General features: G+C 37.3%; 1 protein-coding gene and 1 pseudogene across 9 annotated transcripts in view; both read right to left on the reverse strand.

Annotated features, from left to right (window-relative positions):
• The window catches only part of NF1 (neurofibromin 1), a 252,176-nt gene that overhangs the window by 22,538 nt on the left and 202,604 nt on the right, over nt 1-27,034 (reverse strand). For all 9 annotated transcript variants that reach the window (XM_088828700.1, XM_055401461.2, XM_088828696.1 and 6 more), the window contains 15 exons: nt 24,625-25,057; nt 23,565-23,905; nt 20,908-21,110; nt 18,285-18,478; nt 17,114-17,254; nt 16,668-16,947; nt 15,980-16,194; nt 15,732-15,793; nt 15,464-15,578; nt 14,633-14,734; nt 11,309-11,449; nt 8,528-8,654; nt 6,872-7,003; nt 3,314-3,449; nt 1,773-1,930 (listed from right to left, as the gene is read on the reverse strand). In XM_088828700.1, coding sequence (XP_088684826.1) covers nt 1,773-1,930; nt 3,314-3,449; nt 6,872-7,003; nt 8,528-8,654; nt 11,309-11,449; nt 14,633-14,734; nt 15,464-15,578; nt 15,732-15,793; nt 15,980-16,194; nt 16,668-16,947; nt 17,114-17,254; nt 18,285-18,478; nt 20,908-21,110; nt 23,565-23,905; nt 24,625-25,057 — 2,780 coding nt within the window. The remainder of the gene's footprint in view (nt 1-1,772; nt 1,931-3,313; nt 3,450-6,871; nt 7,004-8,527; nt 8,655-11,308; nt 11,450-14,632; nt 14,735-15,463; nt 15,579-15,731; nt 15,794-15,979; nt 16,195-16,667; nt 16,948-17,113; nt 17,255-18,284; nt 18,479-20,907; nt 21,111-23,564; nt 23,906-24,624; nt 25,058-27,034) is intronic.
• On the reverse strand, nt 3,600-4,961 carry LOC129540504 (ankyrin repeat family A protein 2 pseudogene; annotated as a pseudogene).

The raw sequence follows: 27,034 nt of genomic DNA on the forward strand, positions 1-27,034 counted from the left end.
TGAGAGTCCCTTGGACTGCAAGGGGATCCAACCAGTCCATTCTAGAGGAGATCAATCCTGGGTGTTCATTGGAAGGACTGATACTAAAGCTGTAACTCCAATACTTTGACCATCTCATGCGAAGAGTTGACTCACTGGAAAAGACTCTTATGCTGGGAGGGATTGGGGGCAGGAGGAGAAGGGGACGACAGAGAATGAGATGGCTGGATGGCATCACCGACTCGATGGACATGGGTTTGAGTGAACTCTGGGAGTTGATGATGGACAGGGAGGCTTGGCGTGCTGTGATTCATGGGGTCGGAAAGAGTCGGACACGACTGAGCAACTGAACTGAACTGAAGCCATTTTTTTCTTGGACTGCTGTAACAATCTCTTAAATGATTCCCTTGCCAAAAAACTTCCCTTTCTCCATATTGTAGCCAAAAACCTTTCCTAAAAATAAAATTTCGTAATGTCCCTTCCCTATTTAAAGATCTCTGCTGGATACATGATAAGGCTAAATTTCTTAACATGGCACAAAGTCTCCTACAAACTAATTCCAAGCCTTCTCTAGCCTCATTTCCTACTCCACTGCTTTTCCTGACTTTGCCTTATTCATGCTATTCCCACCTCTCCTGAATGCATGCCTTCCTTATCCTGTGTCTACCTGGCAAACAGGTATCAAATCTTCAAGACCCAGTTTAAATGTTATCTCACCTCTGTAGCTTTTCCTAATTTCCCCCAATCCTCAGTTTTCCCTCAGCAAGACATATTTAATGGCACCCAGGGATGCTGTTGCAATTGTATGATTATGTCTTAGCCATCAAACTATGAGCTCCTCCAAGGGCAAAGACTATATAACTTTTTCATCTAGCACACTGGTTGAATGAATTCAATAATGCATTTTCTCTGAAGTTAGTTCTTCATTTATAACGTCCTTGGCATGAAAATTGAGAATCACAAAACACTAAGTAACCAGAAAACTCCTAGAACATTATTTGTGGCAAAGCATAAACAGAAAGAAACTCAAACAAAAGATAACAGTCCTATGTGACTAGCCATAGTGATTAACATTCACGGTTTCAATTTCTCTCATGGTTTATTAGCAGGTTACTTATTTTATACTTCCTTAGCCAATGCTATATAAGAGCACCTTTTATTCAATCTGTGGTGAGGTGGGATCAGTGGGTTGTCTCATTATTTACTTCAGCTTTTGAAAAGGGAAAGGGTCTCACAGCATTTTACGTATATTTCTCATGGGCAAATGTTGATACAAAAGAGCAGTTTTAATTTTCAAGAATTCTATCTTCCTAGAGTAATAAAAAAATACGTAATCAAAAACTCTTACCTTTTTGTTTTTTTAAGAAAAGATGGCAAATAGTATTATTACACTTCACAGCATATTGATGTATTCTGCCCACAGATGATAATTTTGGAAAACAGACTGTTAAAGGCCCTGTATCTGAATGCTGTGAGACTCTTCCTTTTCTGTGAGTACCTAATGTCTCTCCTACTCTCATTTACCTGCTGCCTGGCCAAGGCAGAATAAAACAAATACAGCCACAATATTTAGTCTAAGAATCCCCCCCAAAACTGTTTCGAGATCTCATTCTCATTCCTCTGTCTTAAATGATCTATCAAACTCTCTTATCATTGGCATCAAAAACTCTGCTGCATCAAAAAAGAAAATTTTGATAATCTTTAAGAGCTTCAAATAATTTTCCAAGAGTGAAAGTATCTGACCATTTTAAAAAACAACTCTAAACATTTCTACATAATTTAGATAAACTAACCAAGCAATTTCTTCGTATTGGCCTGAGAAGGCTGCCCCATGTCCAAGCTCATAGATTTCCTGGCTCGGGGACTGGTCTGGCCCGCAGGTGGATAGCTGGCTGCAAGGTACCCTTCAGAAGCTTTGGGAGAGGACCACGGCTGATGTTCCTTTAGTGTCCTGAGAGATTAAAACAATTGAGAAGAATCAATAAACATGATGACAAAAACAAGCATTCTTGGCCCTTCTAATTGGCTGTCCTATTTCCCAATGGCAGTGATTAATTAATTTTAAAACTGTACTTTAAAGCACTTTGGAGAACAAACTCTTAATTTATCCCCAGGAGGTATCCACTTTCTTGCCATGACATCTTATACATAGCAGGTACTCAACAAATGCTCAACTTAACTGTACTGCATTCATTTTTTAATAAGAGAAAATCAAGTCTAAATAGGTAATTGTACCACTGGTTTAAAAACCAAGGGGAACCCAGGCAAATTCACTTTTTACTTTCCATAACAAAAAGAGCATTATCTCAAATAAATATAATCATAGGAATGACCAAAAAGTAAGACTACTGAAAACCAAGTATGCCTGGAAAGCTTTTGCATACATTGTTAACATCTCAGTTGGAAAATGCCAAGCGCTTTTTATTAAAAAGTGGGATGTTGATAAATTTAATGATACAAGCTCTACAAATACATGATTATTTTCCTATGTTCAACACTGTACCTAACACTTAAAGGTACCATTAACTGAAAATATAAAAAAACTCCAAATGATGCCAATTTTATGGAATTTCTCTGTTTTAGTGAAAAACATGCTACCCAAAGCCACACATGACAGAGAGTATAATTTGATTATCTTATCTAAATCTGCACTATAGAAAAATTTTTAGTAACTTTAGTGTGATATGAGTAAATACATAAATATGTTGGCATGCATATCTTTTTACAAATCTGTATACCTCAGTTTTCTATCATTAAGCTTGTAATGCTGCTTATATTTCACCTTAGGTTTTCCTAGGCCTTCTCCTACAATCTGATACTTTCAAGATCATCTCTTCATCATTCAACTGACTAGTGCTTAAAAAGAGACAAAGTAATGTTAACTAATTAGCACAATCAGGTAAGAAGAACTTTCTCACTACTAAGAAAGAAAAGAAAGCAAGTGAAGTCGCTCAGTCATGTCCGACTCTTGGCTGCCCCATGGACTGTAGCCCGCCAGACTCCTCCATCCATGGAATTTTCCAGGCAAGAGTACTGGAGTGGGTTGCCATTTCCTTCTCCAGGGGATCTTCCTGACCCAGGGATTGAACTCAGGCTTCAATGCAGGCAGCCGCTTTATCAGGTAAGAAGAAGACACCAGGGAAGCCCTTCTTACTACTAACCCACATAAAATATTGTACATTTATAAAATGAGTTTTGATTTACACTCTTCCTTGATTATCTTTAGTTTCCGTTCTATATTACCTTCTGGATTACTCTGCTGCTTGACTCCATTGGCATGGAAAATCAAAACCTGATGAAAATTATGTAATGATGGGAGGAGAAACCTACTTACCTATAGCTAGGGTCACCATGATGAATGGGATATGTATCCATAGGAACATTTTCCATTGAAATATCAGTAAGAAGCAGAGACTTTCTATGTTTTAGGCTACAGCGACTTCGAACTTCCTCAGACACTGTAAGTAAAGCTAAAAGAAACAAGAAGGAAGATTTAACAATTTAATAAATCATAAATATGACTTAATATAGGATATACTTCTTACAAGCTCCTAAAGAGAATAACAGCTGTTTTTTTTTTTAACAGAAAAAATGGACTTTATTCATTTATAACATCATTTTGTAAACAATCACACTGTGCATTTTGAAATTCAATAATAACAAATTTTTTCTATGGATTTATAGGAAACCCTAAGTCAATGAGTTAATACAAGAGTGAAGATGAACAGGGAGGAATAATTTCCGAAAATGTTAAATTACAGCACTTGATACAAAGACAGATAATCATCTGTACCATAAAAATTTACATGCCACAAAACACTCACTTATAATTTTAAATATGCAGTAAAACACATTTATTAAAAAAAATCAACTTTTTTATAAACCAGTGACTTAGAGGAATACTTATTAAAACTTACTAAAAATCAGTAAATATTGCAACTGAGGTAAAAATTTATAAGTAAACAAAACTATCATTTATAAGGGCCAAAAGTAAACCGAAGGGCAGACAACACTTTGTGATGACTTGTCTACTCCTTGATGTTCTGAAGCAGTTTCAATAAATGGGACTCAATAACCTGTTGAACACTCCTATAGCCCAGGGCTACAGCGAGGTCCATAGAATTATACCCTGAGTCAGTTTCAATTGTTGGGTCGGCTCCATTTTCTAAGAGCATTTTTACACATTTCACATGATTTCCGTGTACAGCGTAAAGCAAAGGTGTCCCTCCATTCCAATCATATTCATTGACGTCAACGCCACAGTCCAGCAGCATTTTGACAATGTCTGTGTAGCCCTTACTGCAGGCCAGTGACAGTGCGCTTTCTTGACCTTTCCCTAACAGCTGGGGGTCAGCACCATTCTGAAGTAGAAACTCTACCACAGCTATTTGCCCGTGTGCTGCAGCCCACATCAGAGGGGTAAATCCTTCTTCGTCCCTGTGGTTGATAACATTTTCTTGTTCGATTCGAGTAGCCAGGTAGAGCATCTCTCCCTGGGCAGCCAGCTGGTGGACAGATAAAGAATTTGCTAACAGAGGTGTGGTTGAGACCTCATTTCCTCTGTGTTTGTTGGTTAAAGTAGTTGACTGCTTTATGGGTGAGAAGTGCTTTGTTGTAGACGGAGTGTAGACATGCCTTACTTGAATTCCCGGAGAAGATGTATGGATATTGCTTTCAGCTTTAAATAGGACAGATGCCACCTCCAGGTCAGAGTTAACTTGATCTTGAATATTTTTACTATCCTCTTCATTTAAGGACTTCACAAACCGAGAACAGACATTCATATCAAATCAGTTAGGCAGTATGAATTTCATTCCCATGGCAACACCCTGAGCTGATCCTTCTTCTGCACTTGAGTCCAGCTGATGTTCTATTTTAATGTCTGGCATGCCACTTAGACTGTAACTGCTAGGACACTCTTCCACTATCAGCTGCGCTCCAATATCCAGATTTGCTGATGTAGCCATGATTTCAACTGAGTTTCAACAGTTAAAACACTTCTTCATGATTTCCTCTTGGTTTTAGAAGAACGGTATACTACGTATTCTTTGAATTTGGGTATTAAAAATAGCCGACAGGTGTCCTGGAGTCCCAGGACAGGAGCCCGCTGGAGGGGAGACCGTGGCAGGGAGGGAAGTCTCGCTCTGTCGCCACCGGCCAGCTCCGCCCGAAAAAACTCCCAGCGCGGCTCCGGCACGGCGGGCTGGCCCCGGGAACAAGGACCCGAGGGTGCCCGGGTCGCGGCGCAGGGCCTGGCGACCACTCCCGACAGTCCACGGCCTCTCCATCTGCGGCCAGACTCACTGCTCCCCAAACCAAGCCCCGGCTTGTTGTGATCGCCACGTCACTTCCGATTTCTGCTTTTACAACAGCTGTTAAATATGCATGTAAAGAGTCTTGGAGAGTACGAAGTTTAGGGGTATAAACCCTTAGGACAGATTTGTTTATCTTAAAGGATTTACCATCTGTTTTGGAAGGCTTCATGTAAACATTAAACAGAGACTTAAAAAGTACCTATATAGTCCAGCGCTTTAATGTAATTTGACCTCAACAAACATAAAAGGTCAGCAGGCCAGGACTATAATGTCCATTTCTTAGGTAAAGAAAAATACTTTGAAATGTTAAATGATTTGCTCAAGGTCAAATGACTCAGAAAAGTTGCTACAAACTGAAGTCTGCTAAACTGGAAATCAGCACTTTCCATCAAATGACTATGTTTTATACTCAATACCCTGTAATGACCTATATGGGAAAAGAATCAAGAGTGAATATATATATATATGTATGTGATTCACTTTGCTGTACAGCAGAAACTAATACAACACTGTAAATCAACTATACTCTAATAAAAAAAAAAGACTATGTTCAAAAACTGTGTTACATGTAAGTGCTGAGTGTTGCTGACAGGAGAAACACAAATTGGGCAATAGCAAGCGAGGACAGTATAATGGAAGGAGGGGAGGGGCAGGCAGTCTATGCAAAACAAATGGTATCAGGAATGAATATTAAAGAGACATAAAGGCACTTCTAGTAGATGGCAAGTAGACGCTTAAAATAGCCCATCCATTTCAAAAGGAAATAAAAAAAAAGCCTGTGACATTTAGAGAAAGAGGACAGAATCAGGAGGGCTGCTTCAGGGCTCAAGATGCTGTTGCTGCTGCTAAGTCGCTTCAGTCGTGTCCAACTCTGTGCGACCCCACAGATGGCAGCCCACCAGGCTCCTCTGTCCCTGGGATTCTCCAGGCAAGAATACCTGAGTGGGTTGCCATTTCCTTCTCCAATGCATGTATGCATGTTAAGTTGCTTTAGTTGTGTCCGACTCTGTGTGACCCTATGGACAGCAGCCCCAGGTTCCTCTGTCCACGGGATTCTCAGGCAAGAATACTGGAGTGGGTTGCCATTTCCTTCTCCTTCAAGATGCTAGGCTCAGGCATTTAGATTTTATGACAGACAACAGGGAGTTACATAGTGTCATGAACCAAAGATGACAAGAGAACCCATTTCATGTACTAATGCAAATTCTTTTATAAGGAAAAAAGTTTTGGCAAACTTTCCAAATTTTAACCAATACCATGGGACTGAGTTGTGAACTCTTTACTCTGCCAAGCAATCAGCAGAAGGACCCATAGGTGTCTGTACCTTTTTTGTGATCCTTAGATATATATGTACATGCTAAATCACTTCAGTCATGTCCTACTCTTTGTGACCCTATGGACTATAGCTCACCAGGCTCCTCTGTCCATGGGATTTCCCAGACAAGAATATTGGAGTGGGTTGCCATGCCCTCCTCCAGAGACCAAACCCCTGTCTCTTACATCTCCTGCATTGGCAGGCAGGCTCTTTACCACCAGCGCCATCTGTAAGATTAATTTTGTCTACTTTGTGTTTTTACCTGCCAAGTAAGCCACGCTCTGTGTATTCACCTCAAATTTGTCACAATTTCTGTGTTTATTAACCAGAGTTAGTAGTGTATGCAAAATTCTGACTGTTCTTGCGACAATGGCAGGTGAAGGATGCCTGTATCCTAGAAAAAATAAAAACAATAAGTTAATTCTTTCTTTCAGTAAGCATTTGTTGAACTCTTATTCCGTGACTAGCAACTCTGCAAAGAAGAGAAATATATAAGGGGTAACTCCTGCCTTCTGAGACTAACCATTGGGGAAGGTAAAATACACATATGTGAACAGTTAATTATATATAGGATTAAGCACCGAAAATGTGCAGAACAGAATAATGCTCCCTAGAACACTAAGTTACCTCAGGGAGAGGAAAATCAGGAAAGATAATAAGTGTTTCAGATCTTCTATTCCCTACAACAGCACAAGGATTTTTTAAAAAACCTATTATTGTAGTTTGTCTTAAGATATGTTTTGAAAACAGGGTTTTATCACTGAATTTTTTTTCTAGTTAAAGGAAAAAGCCTTATGATATAGGGACTATATGCTCCCAAAGGTCAAAGAATTGGGTTGATTAGGGGGTACGTTTGATCTTTGGACAGCTTTTAATCACTAATGCAACTCCATTTGAAACAGGGTTTTGTACACTGGAAATAGATCATATTCCTTTAGAAATACAGAATAAGCAAGCACTTTATCAGCCTAGCTGCAATTCATCTCTTGGTATCCTACAGTAAGTATTTTTGAGCAATCCCTATTCACTTTAGAGATTAAAATGGTCAATATTTTTTTGCAAAGATTTCATAAGGTGGTGAAATAAAATGCATACATTCATACCAGTGTGTGTGTGTGTACCTGGCTAAAAACCTGGGGGAACCTCTATGATCCCTCAAGCCTAACAATCATTTAAATTGATACAAAACTGCAGATTCAAGTTCTAGCTTGAGTCTCTAATTTTGGCCAAATCTAAACCCAGCAATTCATGCTAGCTACTTATCCCAGGCCATACTTTACACTGCTTTTGCTTCTGACTCACCCTATATGCCATTTCTGATAACTGCAGTTTTGGGCTATGCCTGTACCAGATTAATCAGCCAAAGCTAACATCCAGTGAAGTCAGAAGTAGGGAGTAAAGTCAGGTGAGCGACTGAATGAGCTGACTCTGAGGAATAACTGGAGATCACTGCTGTAAGTAATACAGAGCTGTGGAGGTGGGAGAATGGGGACCAGAGGGCGAGGTCCTAGGGTATGTAATAACAGGACTGAACAACAGTAAACTAGTAACAAGTTAAGACAATCTTTGGTCAAATCTCAAATTTCTAACATGAGTTACTCAAATAACATTTATTAATTTGTAATCTTATTTTGATAACCAAAAAGATACTTAAGTATCATTAACTAATAAAACAGCTATTAGAAAGTTCAGTACTTAGAAACTGTGTAACAATCAACTCCCTTGCTTTCTAAAGGAAATTTGGTATTTGATATGGAAATTAGGCTCTATTAAAATACAAACTAAACAAAACATAACTCACTAAGACATACAGTTTGCATTTAATGTAAGACATATGAGCCAAATTATATCAATTATTTTAGTTACTTCTGGCTTCTTGATACTATTTCATAAAAACACTTTGACACAAGGCCTCTACCTTTTAAGAGGTGTCCAACCAGTGCGAAGTTAAAGTTAGAGTTGAAATTGAGTCCAACAAAATGATCCATTTGTTTGCAATGCCATTCCAGAGGGTTCCGAATTGCCATGAACACTTCCTCTGGACTCTATTAAAAATAATCATGAGATGGTTGATGGGGTTCACACAGGAAGGATCACTTAATTGGTTTTTGTTTGCGTTCAACAGCTATGACAAGGTAAATAATCCTTTTAGGTTGAGAAAAATTATTTTCAGATGACTACAAAATACCATAGAACATTTAAGGTACTACAAATAAATTAGTGCAAAAGAGTCAAGCATGTAGGGAATAAGGTGATGGAAGATACAATAGCTTTGATTTATAATGCAAAATAAGTGACTGTCAATTTATATCCTGGTGACTTTTAAAAACCTATACTGTTATTTTAAATAAGACCATGCATTGAATTGTAGCTGGCACTTTGTGTACTATGGCTGGATATTCAGGAGAATGAAGAGAATTCATATTTACTGAGTGCATGCTGAATAGAACAGTGTTAGATACATTACTGTACTGAAACCTTAAAGCAATTCTGTGTAACAGATATTAGCTCCATTTTACAGACTGATCGATTGATTGATTTATCAGTGAACTAAACAGACAAAAACTACTAGCCCTGGCGAATTTGACATTCTAGTGTGGTAAAACAAAGAACTGAAACTCAAAAATGCTACGTAACTTGACCTCTAAATTAAGGTATTTAACAATATTTCCTAAAGTGTGGTTTCAGGAATACCTGCCTTAAAGTCACTGCTGATGCTTGTTCAAGGGTGGAAAGTACTAGGTTCCATCTCAGAATCATGGGAAGTGGTAAGGCCCAGGAATTTGCATTTTAAAAAAAAGAAGCCCTGTGATTCTCTTATACACAAAGATTTTATTTTAAAGCAAAAACTGAAAGTACTTAGGGTCATGTTCAAGTCTGTCTAGGTTTCTACCTCAAAGAAAGAAAAACATTAGGCTATAAAATAAATGTAGAGAGACGTTTAGAGTAGCATTTTCTATAATAAAAAAAGATAACAGACAAATCAAATGTTCATTAATGGGCAAATGGTTAAATAAGTTGTGGTTTATGCATTCTGTAAAATACCCTGCAGTCATGAGGAAGAATTATACACACACACATATGAAATTTTGTGTGTGTGTGTATATATATGCTTTAGAAAGATGTTCATATTGTTAAAAAAAAGCAAGTTGCAGAATATTACATAAATATTAAAGTATTAACTTACTATAAGTTTAATGTATATATATATTTTCAGCTTTACTGAGGTATAACTGACAAAACTGTAAGGTATTTCAAGTGTACAATGTGATGATTTGAATAATGAATGTATATCCTTTCACATATACATTTCTCCCATTCAGTTAATAAACTATCACTTCACATATTTATATCCCATCCCCCTTTTTGGGGGAGAACATTTAAGTTCTCCTCTCTTAGCAAATTTCAATACAGTATTATCAACTATAGTCATCAGGTTAAATAACAGATCCTCAGACCTTATTCATCTTTCATTTTGGTAACTTTTAACAAGCTTTATTAACAGATTCCTAGTATCCTGAGGCACTGGAGTCAATATTAACTTCTGCTAATGGTCTATTTTGGCAACGAAAATGCCAAGGCAGATATTCCTAGACAAACGCTTCACTTACAAATATCCTATATTCACACAAAAGGCCAATAGCTAGCCATCTCTCTGACCACCACTGTCCCAGGACCACTCCAGAAAAGAGCAACGGGACTAGGAAAGAGAGATTCTAGTTCTAAATCAGATGTACAAACATGAACAAGCTACCTGACTTCTTTGTTCTTTTCTGTCCTATAAAATGGATGATAAAACTTCAAGATAACTTCTACATCTAAAATTCTGTTTCTATTATTTCCCAGAGCCCCAGCTGTTCTGGGTCTACACTACACTACTATTTGGAAGACAAAAGAAACAATGTTTAGACCAGGCATCTTCACACATAAAACCATGTTCTGGTCTGTTTCTTTCTTCTCACAAGCTCTGTTAATTTTGCTTTAAGCAAATCTTATTATATACACATATCTATCTTAAAATTCCTCTTTTCTCCTAGATGCTTCTCTTTTTTTTCTCCAAAGACAAAACGAATATAATTTCTTACTATTGTATTTCTTTTACTATACTCTGCAAACCAAAATCCAATCTCAATCAAGACTAATAGGTGTTAAGAGGGGTGGTGATGGTATTAATATGTTTTAAAGTGGGATGAAGCAAACAAAAGACTAGCATAATTAAGTATCCAAAAGTTTTCTTTAGATGCCTCCAAACTCCTTATCTGATTCTAAATATACCTATTTTTCATTAAGTACCATAATTCAATAGAAGTAAGCTTATTTTTAGATTATTTCTTCATGAAGTGAAGTAGGGGTGGGCAATGCTAACCTTTACCCTTGTGCTATGAAATTACAATTAATGAATGTACAGTGCATAAGACAGCATAGAGCCTAGCAAGGTAGCTATTATTATTACTCAATATTTTTACCCTTATTCTGTTTACCAATATTGGGCAAGTACTGTTTTTTGCTATTTTCATATAAAAAAGTATGCAAAGTTTAAACCATTTTTATGAGCTAGTAAGGAATTATATTCACAACCAGTTACACAGAAATTCATATTTAAAGGTGGATCTCTTCTAAGTTTAAAAGATAACAACAAAAAAAGAAGGAGACGCTCTAACATGCATAATTTAGACATACCAACCGAAAGCTTGTTTACCTTGTCGTTGAATATCCGGAGACTGTCCAAGGTGTGCAGGTTTTGTTCCAGAAGTGCAGTGCCTGCTGAATACAAGTTGACCTCATCGAGCTGCAGCACAGCCACAGCAACCCAAAAGAGGGCTTTGTGCAGAGGGGAGTCCTAGGCAGGGGAGACGCACTCCAGGTTAGTAAGATAAACACCACCATCTTATCAAAACACACTGCGGTATACAAGAAATCATGCGTGTGAGCTCAGTCGTGTCTGACTCTCTGTGACCCCATGGACTGTAGCCCACCAGGCTCCTCTATCCATGGTATTTTCCAGGCAAGAATACTGGAGTGGGCCTCCATTTTCTACTCCAGGGAATTTTCCCTACCCAGGGATTGAACCCTGTATCTCCTGCACTGGCAGGCGCTTCTTTACAGCTGAGCCATTGGGGTAGCCCCTTAATAGAGTTTATCTAAAAGTCCCTATCTCATTTACACTTTCTTTCCTTAAGTTTCTTCAGTTGAATTACTTTCCGTGCTTACCAATTTGTAACAGATATAACATTTTATTTAACATATTAAACCTAGGCACAATGAAAATATTATGCTTAATATTTTAAGCATGTCTATATTAATTAGATCAACAAATATTAATACCAGGTACTTAATACTCAGTTCAGTTGCTCAGTCGTGTCTGACTCTCTGCGACCCCATGAATCACAGCACGCCAGGCCTCCCTGTCCATCACCAACTCCCGGAGTTCACTCAAACTCATGTCCATCGAGTCGGTGATGCCATCCAGCTATCTCATTCTCTGTCATCCCCATCTCCTCCCACCCCCAATCCCTCCCAGCATCAGACTCTTTTCCAGTGAGTCAATTCGTCGCATGAGGTGGCCAAAGTATTGGAGCTTCAGCTTCAGCATCAGTCCTTCCAATGAACACCCAGGATTGATCTCCTTCAGAATGGACTGGTTGGACCTCCTTGCAGTCCAAGGGACTCTCAAGAGTCTTCTCCAACACCACAGTTCAAAAGCATCAATTCTTCGGCGATCAGCTTTCTTCACAGTCCAACTCTCACATCCATACACGACCACGGGAAAAACCATAGCCTTGACTAGACGGACCTTGGTTGGCAAAGTAATGTCTCTGCTTTTAAATATACTATCTAGGTTGGTCATAACTTTTCAACTTAATACTGAATATTTCTTAATTCACGTGAACCTGAAATTCACTTAGGTTTATTTCCCTTGTTTTTAGAACTGCTCGATTGGCAAGTGCTTATTTTCCTTTAGGCTAGTTGGGTTAGAGCTCATTTTACAAATTAACCTCAGCAATATTATCCAAAGACGAAGAAACATACTGAGGCATACATATATCCAGGCAGACACAATGAGAGATATACCTTCATTTTCTATGAATGAATCAGATATGACAATATAAAACAAAATGTAAATAAGTTGTAATAAGAAAATTTAAAAGGCTTCTTTCCTTTCCCCCTCTCAGTTTCAGCAATTAAGAGACAGTCTAGATAAGTGATCCAGAAAGCTCTGGGTCTCAAGGCACAGGGAGCGAAAATCAGGTTCTCCCAGTAGGAGTTATTGCCCTCAGGACAAGAATTCTAAAGAGAGATATTTTTCCTTCAAGCTTTCTCTACTATTTTGGGAATTAAATTGGTTGTGGGTCAGTTAATTTTCTACTGGCATTGGGTAATAAAGTGGTGCAATTGAAGGTTCATAATTTTCATAGATACCCCCTCTTTTTTTTAATGGTTTTGAAAAGTTGGTCAGCCAGTGTGACAAGTGTTTCGTGTGTAACCAGACCAACCTAGACTGTCTTTGACAAGAATCGCTAAATCCTCATCTACGCCTTCTTTAAAGGTGGAGTTAAGCAAAAGGATCATTTTAGTTGTTAGAGAATGATTCAAATGTCAAGCCAGAATATTGCTTAAAACTTTTTTACCCCAATCTTCCATAATAGTTTGGATTGATTCATCCGATCTTTGCTTGCACTGTTGAATCTTTGTCTATTTATGGTTTTTGGAGAAAGCTATGAGATAGGTTTGAGTAATTTCTGAGCTAATTCCTTGTATTTGGTGCAAGCTTCTGGACTATGTGATTCAAAGTCCTTTAAGGGGTATTTTCACCCTGCTTTCTCTTGTCATTCCCTTGTTTTGCTTTCAGAAACTAACATCTGCATTAGTTGATACAGATCTGAAAACCTGGGCTCGTAGGTCCAGATGGTCAATTAAAATTCCTTAACAAATCCCAACGGATCCTAACTGGGATTGGGAAATTCCTTAGCTAAACCCCTAAGTTCTGTTCAGATCCAGGGTAAGCACCGAGGATGATTAATTTCTCCCTGTAATAGGTTTCTCCTTAAGGGAGCTATAATCACTTCTGAATTTTTTTATCCTCTGCTGGGGAAAGGTGAGAAACAGGAGGCAGAAGAGCTGGAAGACTTTTTAAAAACCATCTGGGCCAGACGCATTCCATTCAGTTTGACCTTACAGTTAGCATTGCACAGCATCTTTTTCTAACTGTGCACACAAAAATATCAATTTTGGAATAGCAAAAGAACCCCAATTTGGCCATTTTAGAATGTTTGTAGAACATATAGCTCAGTACCAGGAACATACAGGACTTTATTTCTCTGTAATCTCTCTCAAACTGGCATATCTTTGTACTCAATTCACAGAATACAACTTTAGAGTTGGAAGATAATACTATGCCATTACTTAGTCAATTTATTAATGTGGAAACATAATACAGATGACCTGCCTGAGGTCACAAAGCTGAGATGAGCTCAGACCATCCTAAAACAGTGGCTGCTATTATCTTATTCCCTTTAAACATTATCTTCACTGAGCACCCAAACTCCTTTGATTATCAGGTGTGCTTTACCCCAGTTTTACATTTCTCCACAATAATGATCGCCAATGTATCATTTATTTTAATTACTTTATTATCTAGCCACTCCTCAACTTCACACTCATTCCAGAATAAAAGTTCCATGAAGGCAGATAATTTTATTGGCTTTGTTCAGTATTATATCTCTAGCACCTAAAACAGTACTTGGCACAAAGCAGATGCTCAACTGGATGAAAGAATTAAGAATATATATCCATCTTTCCTTTATGCACTGATAAGACAATACCCAAGCACTTAAGAACATACTCTCCATGCTTATTCCTCCTCTAATCTGAATAAAACAACTGAATTTTAAGGTAAGACGTTTTACTTTAACTATAGCCTTTTCTTTACACTTTCTCTATCCATCTTATTTTCTGAACTTTTTGAAAGAAAATAACATTTAACACCCAAAATAAATGCACTCATTTTCTACACAGTAATTACCTTATTAAGAAGTGGTTGCAATTTGGTTAGTGCTATTACTGTAGCTTCTATCAGAACTTGACTGTTGTAAGTATCAGGTCCTTTTAAGCAACTCTCAAGAGCCTTTTAGAGAAACAGAATTCTTTATGTTATTTTCATTGAAACAAAACATTTACTCCTAAACTGAATTTCAGAATTATTTCACACTTATTTAATAAGTGTGAGAATTATTTCCAATGCTGTGGTGATCTTGGTAGCTAGTAAGCACATTTGGAATCTTTTTAAAAAGTATTTCTATATTATATTCTAATATAGTAAGTCAGGCATTGTTATAGCAATTACAAATTACATAATTTTATATAAGGCTAGTCTTTGTTGTTGTTTAGTCGCTAAGTTATGTCTGACTCTTTGTGACCCCATGGACTGTAGCCCACTAGGCTCCTCAGTCCATGGGATTTCCCAGACAAGAATACTGCAGTGAGTTGCCATTTCCTTCTCCAGGGCATCTTCTCCATCCAGAATCAAACCCGCCTCTCCTGCATTGCAGGTAGATTCTTTACCACTGAGCCACCTTAGGAAGGTAAGGCTCATCTTACCATCTAGTTAAATGCTTATAATAAAATATTAAGAGTACCTTCTGCCAAAAGAAATACTTAATTTTTTAAAGATATCTTCTCTAGAGAGGCTTCACTTCAGAGAATTATAATAAATAATCAAAACCCATTTTTAAAGGTTCAACAAACAACATATAAGATATTTTATTAAATTCAAATTTAAATGTCCCTTAGAAAAATTCAAGATACACTTTACAACTTGGGAACCACAAATATTTGGGAAGAGAGGGGGAAGTACCTTGCTGAGAATACGGATAATCTGCTTTATCTGCCCATGAGATACTCGTTTGCTAATACAGCCAAAGACAACAAGAGCTCTCGGTTGCAGGGATGGGTTATACTGGAATGCAAATCTACAATTAAAAAATTCAAAGAGCTTATGAAAACCTTTGTGTTTATATATATACATATAAATACATCAAATAATTACTTAAAATATCAATTATGCAGTAATATCTATCTTTTCAACAGTATACATACTTTTGCAACTTAAATTGGGGACATACCTTTGCGCTAGTTCTGTCCATTGGTCCAGCCACTTGCACGTTGGAATATCTCTCATACATGCCTAAAAAAAAGATATTCTGAATATATTTATGTATATAAATGTTTCTAGAAACATTCTAAACACGGTCTGTGGGAATGTTTTTATTTAAGCATTAAGTGCAAAACAGAATAAAACAGTATTTCTTCTATATAGTACCAGTGGATTTTAAACAATGAGTTTAGCTTCTTATCATTTTGCCTTCTATACCTCCATGATCTCCAACAAAGCCTCTGTGACTGTCTCCAAGGATGTCAAAGCAAAAGTCTCCCTCTCATAGGAGCCAGGAGAGAATGACCTATCCCGGTAGCTGGAACGGAAGGCAATGACAGCAGCTGACTTGACTTTGCTAATGCCAAACAGCAGGTAAAATTTCGGTAATGAGAACTCTGTCAAGCTGAGTCTCAAAACTTGCTTGGTCTCTTCTGTAAAAGAAAAAAGGAACAAGACTTTAAAGATACAATTTTTTTTTTTAATTATAAGTGTTACATATTTTATTATGAATTTATAAAATTTGAATATCATATCAAATTACCTAACAGTGCTCCCTAAATCAACCCGCTGGATACATTAGCTTCATGTTCATCAATTAACTCCCTATCTACAAATTCGTACTAGGAAAGCAACACTCAACCAGTGCTGAGTTTTTAGCTTAGGTGATAACTACTAGAGTTTCCACGAAAAATGTGCATAGAACATCTCAGCTATGGCTTGAGATGGAATGAAAGTAATTCATTCTTTTTCTATTTTGACTGTATTTCATGTCATTACTATAGATCTAAATAAGCAGCTTGGTGTGAAGGCATCGTAATTAAATAAATGGGTAATCTAGGCTAATCAAGTGGTATAAAATGGGGAAAGGACTTGGTAAAACACACACTGCTTTCCTGGACCTTACCACTAAAATGAAGCTGTGAACAAGTACACAGAGAGTGAATGATGTTAATGACCAATCCATGCGTGGAAGCTCTCAAGGAGAGTGGCCCTGTGGCTACTAAGAAAGTAACAACGTGGAAGAGGTAGGGGAGATGAGCGGCCACGTCGAGGGAATTGTTGAAGGACAGCATTAGCATGTAGCGAGCCAGAATGGCAATGTCATCCCACATAAGATGTTGCTCTAAAGTAGGAGTTGGAGATAGGCATGTCTTGTCAATTATTTTGCACATCCTTCCAATAACCTGTAAAGAAGCAAAAAAAAAAATTTTTTTTAAATGGGAGCTAAAAAGTTTTATCACAAAAAATTTCTTTTTAAAATGATTGTTATAAAACAAAAAACCTCCTGATTAAAAACAAAAAAACACATATATCAAACCATAGCCCAGAAGGTAAAGGAAAAGTGATTACCTTGCTTGAAACCAATTTCACATTTCCAGAAGCCAAAGCTACAGCGGTATCTGCCATCACCTCAGCCTTTATTGATCCCAAGCCACCCGTTGCACTGGTTTTGATGAAACTGTCTAGTACAACATCAAGGAGATCTGTAATCTAGTGGAAGAGGGAAAGACTAACTTATGTTTTAGCCATTCTACTAACTTAATTTTTAACTTAAAAATAATTCAAGGAGCAGTCCAATCAACATGAAAATTGTTTTACCTGAGGTCTCCAAAACATTAGGTTTTATTTAGAGACTTGTCAGAAATTTATCATAAAATATCCAGAAAAGGATGAGAACAGTCACTCAATTCCTTCAGAGACTGATATTCAAAAATTTGAAACCTCTACATCTATTATTTTCATTCACTTTTAAAGCACCTCTATTCTCTAAGACAATAATGTATCAGCAGTACAAAGTACAATTATTTTAAAATATAAGAAATGACATCAAGTACTGAAATGTTTTGTAGAGCTACAAAACTGGCTCCAAGGTCATTTAAAATAATGTGGAGGATTCACAGCATTATCTGAATAAGGGTATTGCCTCCTTAAGTGATTACTTTGAAGAAATGGCAGCATAATTCTTGTCAGATAGAAATTACATTACACTATTTTAATATTGGCATTCTTAAATTAGAACTGTGAGAGCAGGAGGCCCAAATAACATCATTAGCAAACATTTACTGACACCTGTGGTATACAGGACACTAGAATATACTATAATGAACTACTTATCAGAAACAATATCAGATTTTCAGTTAAATTCTACATGCAGCCATCCCTTGGTGTCTGTGGAGATTAGTTCCAGGAGCCCCTGCAGATATCGAAGTCCCTCACTTAAGAAATGGCATAGTAGTCGGCCCTCAGCACCGGTGGGTTTTGCACATCAAGGTCTGTGGGGTGGCTGTAATAACGCTGTGGAGAAGAGCGCTAGAATAACTGGCTCTTCTCTGGCTCTGAGGCACGAACTCCTGTCGTTCTGGAGTGGGTCAGGGATTAGGCAGGTGTCTGGCATGCTTTTGAAAAAGGGGACTGTCTTTTCTATAACTATATCCCTAGCGCAGTGCTTTGCACAATGTGGGTATCAGATAAATATCTGCACCAAGGAGGTACTAGATAAATATTTGAGCAAACTCAATACCTGCCCAAGGCTCCCCCATATTTTTGCTTGAATGGATGGATACATCTGTTTCTCATTTATGGTCATTGTTATCAGCTTATCAAGAATTGCAGTAACTCTCTGTCGCTTGGCATCATCGTTGTGCTTACAAAAACGTACTAGATTTGATAGCCATGGAGTCATGTACTCCAAACAAAGGTGTTTCAATTCAATACCTGGGGGAAAAAAATTACATTATTAGCATAGATGGTCCACAAAAATGACATCAACAATTATTTCAAAATAAAACTTTGGGAGGAAAAAATGTAAAAGGTAAAGACCATAACCTAGAATCAGTCCTGGGGAAAAGAGACCTGGGCAAATATATTACTGAAGACAGAGGTGAAGAAAGAGAACAAGCCTTAGAGAAAGTAATCTCCAAAGTCATTAAGCCAGTTTTTGAAAAGTTTTATCTTACTTTTCTCCCTTTTAATAGCTTCTCTTCCAGTTAAAATTTTTCTCACTTTATTCTCATTTTAAAAGGAATATATTGGTAATTATAGGAACTCTGATAAAAAGAGAGTATCATCATAAAAATGAAATTGATATCAGTATATTGGTGTATCACTTGACGTCTCCATAGGCTTTCAAATGTATGCAGATACTGTATATTCACGGGTTACACACATGTAACCTGTCCCAACTCCTCCACAAAAATTAGGGTTATGCTACATACAGAATATGGTTTTTTTAAATTTATTTTTAATTGGAGGATAATTGCTTTACAATATTGTGTTGGTTTCTGCACACTGTATGCTCTAAATGTTTATTTCACTATATATTATACTGAGATTTACTCAACATTAAAAATTTTCCAAAGAAGGACATCTTGTAACTTTTTATTTTGAACTAACTCCAAACTTACAAAAAGATACAAAATTAATGCAAAGATTCCTCTATGTAACTTCACCAAGAGTACCCAAAGCATTTTTAATCATGTTAATATATATATATATAGAGAGAGTGCATAAAACCTGTCATTTAAAGTGTACAGTTCACAGGAATTATGTATATTCACATTGTTGTGCAACCATCACCACCATCCATTCCAGAACATTTTAATCTTCCCAAATTGAAATTCTGTACCGAAAACATTTTTAATGGCCTCATATTATTTCATGATATGAAGATTACAAAGAAGAATAATGTAATTGGTTCTTCAGTGTTTACTTTTAGACTGCTTCAGCGTTTTGCTATTGTAAGTAATGTTAAGTGAAGCACAAAAGCATAAATCTCTGGCAACAGAGGTGATAACAGAGGTTACTGTTGGTGAGGGAATGGATTGCCAGAGAGGAAATGTCTGGATGCTGGAAATGTTCTGTATCTTGATCTGGGAGAGGGTTTTGTAATGTATTCACATGTAAAAATTAACCAAATTGTTTATTTAAGTTTCTGGCACTATATTGATATAAGATACACCTGAATTTTAAAAACCTAAATAAAAAATAATGCTATGATAAACACATGGACATTAATTCCTTAGGTAAATTCCTTAGGAATTATGAGTCCAAAAGCTGTAAACATCCTTAAGGTTCTCCATATCCACGTCCAAACTACTCTCTAGAAAACTCGCTCCTGTTCACAATTCCAAAGACATCAACACTGAATTTTTTCTAAATCTTTCTTTGCCAACATAGGTCCATATAGTCAAAGCTATGGTTTTCCCAGTAGTCAAGTACAGATGTGAGAGTTGGACCATAAATAAGGCTGAGCACTGAAGAGTTGGTGCTTCTTAACCGTGGTGTTGCAGAAGACTCTTTGAGAGTCCCTTGCACTGCAAGGAGATCAAACCAATCAATCCTAAAGGAAATCAGTCCTGAATATTCATTGGAAGGACTGACGCCGAAGCTGAAGCAGCGAGACTTTGGCCACCTGATGTGAACTGACTCATTAGAAAAGTCCCTGATGCTGGGAAAGATTGAAGGCAGGAAGAGAAGGGGATGACAGAGGATGAGACGGTTGGATGGCATCACCGAATCGATGGACACGAATTTGAGCAGGCTCCAGGAGATGGTGAAGGACAGGGAGACCTGGTGTGCTGCAGTCCATGGGGTTGCAAAGAGTTGGACATAAATGAGCGACTGAACAATTCTTTCAGTTTGAATTTCTTCAAATTTGTTAGTGAACTTTCATTTTGAAATGAGAGGACTTTGAATCTTTTTTTTTTTGGACATAAATTGATTAGTTTATTACTCTGTATAGATGTTATACAAAAATCTTAATTATAAAGGCAAGTAAAATAATTTTAAAAAAATATCTCAGTAAAAGAGAGATACAAAGAAATACTATCAAAGTATCTAATACAATGTATCTTTATCAGTTAAACTTTGACATTTTTGTTTTTTTCCCTGCATTTCTTAGTTTTCTTTTTTTTTAATTTATTTATTTTAATTGGAGGCTAATTACTTTACATTATTGTATTGGTTTTGCCATACACTGACATGAATCTGCCCTGGGTATACATATGTTCCCCATCTTGAACCCCCCTCCCACCTCCCTCCCCATCCCATCCGTCTGATTCATCCCAGTACACCAGCCCCAACCATCCGGCATCATGAATCTTCTTAGAATTGTTTTTAGTATTAAAAAAAAAATCATTACTTACTAGATTTGCTAAATCCAGAAATACACTCTTCCAAAAATTCTAAGGTGAGGTGTGGCTCATTGGCTGCCAGGGTCTTACTAATAGAGACAATAAAGAGGGTGTTGTTGGCTGGGATACATAAACCTGACGTCTCTAGTAACTGGCCCTCAATTTTTAAATTAAAGGTACAAGTTAAGGCACACAGAAGATTATAGGCAGCTGACCTAGGAGAAAACACAAATTAAGTTGTTTTAAACTTTTTTCTTATAATTTCAAATTTTTCATAACATACAACTTATGATTCTGTTACCAAGCATGGATCAACTATTTTAAAATTTTATGATCAATCAGAGATAAGATTTTGTAATTCCATGGTAAATCCCAAATACTCCGCAATCATATTTTTTTAAAGGAAAATTCTCCACATAATCGAGAACTCTGAGGCTCCTAACGACAGCAAATATAAGGCCTTTCTAAAAGACATTCCATTGGAATATAAAATATGAGAATTTTATGGTCTTAAGATCAGTCAATATGAATAAAGTTAGAATAAGGCATACGATATTTTCAGTGAGGCCAAAACTCAAATTGTGGCTCCCCTTCTCACTAGATCCAGTTATAACCAGGAGCACAAGAAATGAGATGGCCCTCATAAAATTAGAATGCTAAAATCTTTCATTGGAATCTACCAAATTTCTTTCTAGGTGTCCTACAATTTATACTACAAACTAGAGGTCAAGCAATTTTTTAATATAATTAAGTACCTCCCCCCACGTGCCATTTTTTTCCTTAAATGAACTTCTACTATTATACATAAAAGCACTGAATTAAAACAAATAAAGAACACGCAAACTATAATATATATCCAGGTTCCATCAGAACCAAAGTCTTCCCTATAAATGTCTAAAAATATACTTAATTTAGGAGACAGCTCAAAAAACTCAATTTTTAGATTTAGATTTTTCTCCCCTATTCTGCAAAACAAATGGTTTGCTCAGTAAATTTCAGGTTTTCCTTACCTCTGAATTTTCATCATGAACTTGCATCATAATATATTTATGTAATAACCACACAGGGGGAAAAAGCCACTGAAATATAAGTTTGCCTCAAGGCTTTTTCTCTGGAACGATAGGCTTCAGCAAAAAGCAGAAGCTGTCAGTTTGCTTTATTTCACAAGAGAATAATACAGGTTCATTCAAGCTAATAACTGTTAGAAGTCTGCTAGCACTCCTCTATGAGGAATTCAGAACTAGAAATTCAAGACAGACATAGCTCCATTTTCCTAAAATGAAAATATTATTAACATCATTGTTTCTAAGTTTGTGTATCTTTTATTAACTCCAAGGAATTCTGAGTGATGCTATTTTGACAGTGACTTTCACTGTTATTTCAACAGTTATAAAGAACTGGCATTCCTCAAACTGGGAGTAGGTGTCACAGACTCCTCTCAGATAATGAAAGGTAAGCATACGTGAAATTTTGTGTGTATTTTCTGGGAGTTCATGGATCCCATGAGGACCGTCCAGGTAAAGAAATCTTATTTCTTTTCCTTTTAAATTAGGGAGGATTTGGAATTCTAAAAAGCCCATTTATAAAGCCTGGTTGAGTGAACTCCGGGAGTTGGTGATGGACAGGGAGGCCCGGCGTGCTGTGATTCATGGGGTCGCAAAGAGTCAGACACGACTGAGAGACTGAACTGAACTGAGCTGTATTATACCCTAGGGAAGATTTTCCAAAGCCAAGAATTTAAATCTGTAAAAACTTGATAGTCCCAAGGTACGTGGGGCAAAAAATTATCTTTACATGAAAAGGAGAGAGGCAGAAGAGGGAAGTGGTGTGGAGACACTGGCAGAGAGGAAAGGGCGGAGCGGGGGTGGGGCAGTTGGGAGGAAATATTTGTTAAGCACAAACTATTTGCTAGATGCTATGCTCTACTACCACACATTTATTAAACTTTTGTAAATTTACAAGAAGGCAGGGTTACCTTTATTTTTAAAAAGAGGGAACTAGAGCTCATCTGCAGAACTTCAGTACCTTGACCAAAGTCATACAGAGCAGCAGGTCTAGATTTAAACCAAAACTCCTGATGCCATAGGCCCTGTCCTTTCCGCATTCATTTAGATACTAAGCCTAACCAGATCCAATTATAACTCTGCTCATCTGACATCTATATTTGTCTTAAGCTTTCTTTCAAGAATTTTGTTAAAGTTACACAGTTGCAGAAACTATGTAATGTTACTGAATTACTGAACATTAAGGCTACCTGAACTGAACTGAACTGAAGCCTACCTTTTCAAATAATGATAATCTTACTTGACTGCAAGGGAGCGGAATAGTGATGTACTTTTAAATATGGGAAAAATCAGAGAACTCAGAAAAGGAGAAATTTTATTTACAAGTAGGCTTAAAAAAAAAAAACTTTTTTAAAAAAGAAAAACAAACAAAAAAACCCCACCAAAATGGCCATGCTGTTATGTTTCAGCTGGAAGTTGAAAGAACACTGGTTTAATATGAATCACCCTATTCAGATTTACACAGTTCACGTGTTTACCTATTTAGAATGCCTGCTAATAATTTACAGTATCAAGGTAGAGGCTGCCTTAAAAATTTATTAAGTGATCTCATTTTAAAACCAACAAACTTTAAATAAGATTGAAATGAGTTTTTAAAAAACCTACCGTAAACTAGGGTCTGAACTGCCTAAATTAAGTAATGCAATATTGAGTAGTGTCCCAGGGACGTCTTTTGGCCGAATCTTGGTGTGCTGGGGAATGGAGTCAGGTTGCGACAGCTCCCAACGTGTCCGGATGTGGATGATAGACTGAACAATGGCATCACACTCCTGGTGCATGAAGGTGAGCGGTGTGCCCTGGTTTGCAATAGTTAAGGTGAACTGGTTCTCGTCCACCAGGCAGATCTCTTCAATTTCCGAGGCATAATAGATATCATTTAGAAAGACTGATTGCCCCAGGACTTTTGTTCGCTCTGCTGAGGTTACTTGAACAGCAGTAGAACCAACCTGGAAAATGGCAGCAAGAGGGTAGATTGGAAAAGGATTAAATTTCATTATGTAGAAACCTGAGAGGTTTCAAAAACCAACCAACCAAACAAAATACCATGTTTGCCATTTAAAGAAGAGTTACCACCATTATATATTCAAACAGGTTCAATAATAATTATGATAAGTGCTGTCAAAAGACACTGAAAACATCAGAAAAAAACTTTTAGTTTTTAAAAGCTTGAGATCCTATGGATAATTACAAATTTTATCCTGAAGGTTCATGTTCATCCTCTGCTAAAAAGCATGTAATAATCAAAAGCACTCTCAACAGGTAGTTCCCACTCCTCATATATTCCTGCCATTTGACAGATATGCAGCAAACCACCCACTCTATACTCCTGCCTCTAATCCAACCTGGAAATTATATTAAGTGTACACCTCTCCAACCTTCTGCAGGACCTCCATGAAGATAAAAAGCTTGGTTTGCCTCCATTTGGACTTACTTTACATTTGGTATGCAGTACTACAGGGACCCTGGGGAATCTAGTAGATTGGCTGGGAGTTGGTGATGGACAGGGAGGCCTGGTGTGCTGTGATTCATGGGGTCGCAAAGAGTCGGACACGACTGAGCAACTGAACTGAACTGAACTGAACTACAGGGACCCTGGGGAGTCTAGTAGATTGGCTGTAGTCAAGCAAGGCAATGAATCACTTACCTAACAGGCAGTGAAACTTACTTTAATAGACACCTTGGTGTCTTTGTGAGCTAGCTTGAGAGCATTGTGGAAAACCTTCAGGTCCTCTTCTAAAGCCAAGGTGGCAGCGGGTAGTTTCTGCTGTTCATGCTCAATGTGCTCAGCCAGTTTCCCAGGACAGTCTATGAAAATGAGTCTTTTGCTGCCTTTGAGGCCAGTCAGCAGCCGCTCATGATACTTGGTATATTCCCTGACCCAGGAGTTACAGTTATAGATATATACTGCAGAGACATTATCATAAGCAAAGCCAGGAAAAACCACAAACCACTTGGAGAGAAAGTCTGTTTTAAAGCGATTGCTAGGCCCAGTATGGGTAAGGTCCACTACAATTTCATATGGCTTTGCATAATATGGCTTTAAAGTCAGCAAGACGTGGTATATCAGCAAATCGCCATTGATTTGACCAGTTTTGAACCTAAGGATGATGAAAAAAAGGACACAAATCATTAACAGTTCTGAATGAATATACAGATGCTACGAATCTACTTTATTCCTTTCTTTTCTGATTAGTTTTCTAGAAAAAACAAACTATAATATGAAACAATTATACAAATCTGGATCCATTTTTTAAATCACTTGTTCTTAAGACACTGAGAAGGCTGAAGTAAATGGAAGAGACAAATCCCCAGTTCAAAAACTGAGCAACAACAAACTTGTCTATCATAGTCAAGCAAGGAGGAAGGCAATGGACATCGGCTGGTTGCTTCCAGGTGCACCCAAGTTCCCCGGTGAACTATTTGGGTGGGAATGACCCACTTGGAGCCTTGGAGTAAACTGAATGAATTTAGTCACTTCATTTAATCCACCATGACCAGAGAGAAGGGTTCAACAATGATCATGTGACTCAAACTAGGACAACCAGGGCCAAATAGGCCCAATTCAAAGACTTCAACTTAAATTGTTGAGAACTGAGATCTTTTTCTTCCCTGATGTTTATGATTAAAGGAACATATAGCTTTGAGAGTCGTTAGCTTGTACCTTAAGATATGAATGAAAAGCCTGTCTAAAACCTGAAGAAATGGAGCAGAGAAATAACAAGATAAACTGGGGCACCGGCCATTTCTTTTGAGTCCTAGATAAAGCCCCTCTCCTGGGATCAAATTTATTCCTGTACTATTCAGTTGTGTGAGCCAATACATTACATTTTTTGATTAAGTTGTCTGTCATATGTTGTCTACATTCAAAAGAATGCTAATCAATATGAGTAGCCAAAATAAGGACCGTCAGAAAGCCCCCAAATATAGTACCAGAATTTCAAAACAAATCAACATTAATTTTGGCCCAACGTTCTATACTTGATGATTCTGGTGGTACTACAAAGTAAGCTAAAACAAATATCCTTTTCTAAGAATTTTAAATCTTATTGGGAGAAAATAAGATAAAAATATGACAAGTTAAGTCATCTTAAAATTTAAAAAAAAAAGTATTTCAAGAACAAAGAAAAGATGAGGTAGTATGTAATCACTTGTCAAAGAAACTGCACAGAAAAATACTTTTGTGAAGTTTAAAAGAGGGAGAAATCAACACAAAAAGGGTAATCAGTGAAAGCTACATAGAAGATGCTGAAGTGGGCAGGAGGAATTTCAAACTCAACAAGAGGAGGGAATGGCAGACCTCATGGAGAGAGGGAAGGAGGGGAAAAAATAGGCAACTAGATGTGCTGAGGCAAGAATCAGCTAGCTGAGCTAGAATGGAGGATTCATGTAGAGAAATTTTAAGAGAGAAAGCTGGAAAAATACAGAATAGCCAAACTATGAAGGGACCAAAACTGCTCAACTAAGGGGCTCAGATTTTCTCTTAAGAGCTTGGTATTTCTTGGAGGATGTTCTGTGGCACACCAGCGGCAGAATCGACTCTGTGCCTCGTTAAAACGCAGTTTCCTGTCCTAGCCCAGACCTACTATATATGTATCTATGCAGTGGGGCCTGGAGATTTTCATTGTTTTTAAACAACCTTTTCATCTGATGTTTATGTGCACAAACATTTCTGAATTACAGCTGCAGGTGTTAGGGAGTTATTTGACCACATTTTTTTTAAAAAGAAAAAGGTGATATGATCACAGGAAGTGATACATACGATATATAAGGAGGAGTTGGGGCTAGTAAAAAAGATATTATAGTAGTCTAGGTATGGTTTAATAAGCATCTAAAATATATACAAGGCTAATAGTGAGAGAAGAAACTGATCCAAAAATATGAAGAAAGGACCAACATGATCCAAGGTCTTTATCATGGCTGAAACAAAGGATTTTCATTAAACGGACTTGCTGTATACCAAGGCTCTGCCATTACAAAGAATGTTACCACCATGATCACCAGGGGCAGTCACTGGGGGAAAAATGAAGTCCATTCTAGACATGTTGAGTATGAGGTTCTGACAGGACGTTAGAGGG

The sequence above is a fragment of the Moschus berezovskii genome, chromosome 20, assembly GCF_049115385.1.
Source record: "Moschus berezovskii isolate FMDL1 chromosome 20, NW_MosBer_1.0, whole genome shotgun sequence".
NCBI lineage: Eukaryota > Metazoa > Chordata > Mammalia > Artiodactyla > Moschidae > Moschus > Moschus berezovskii.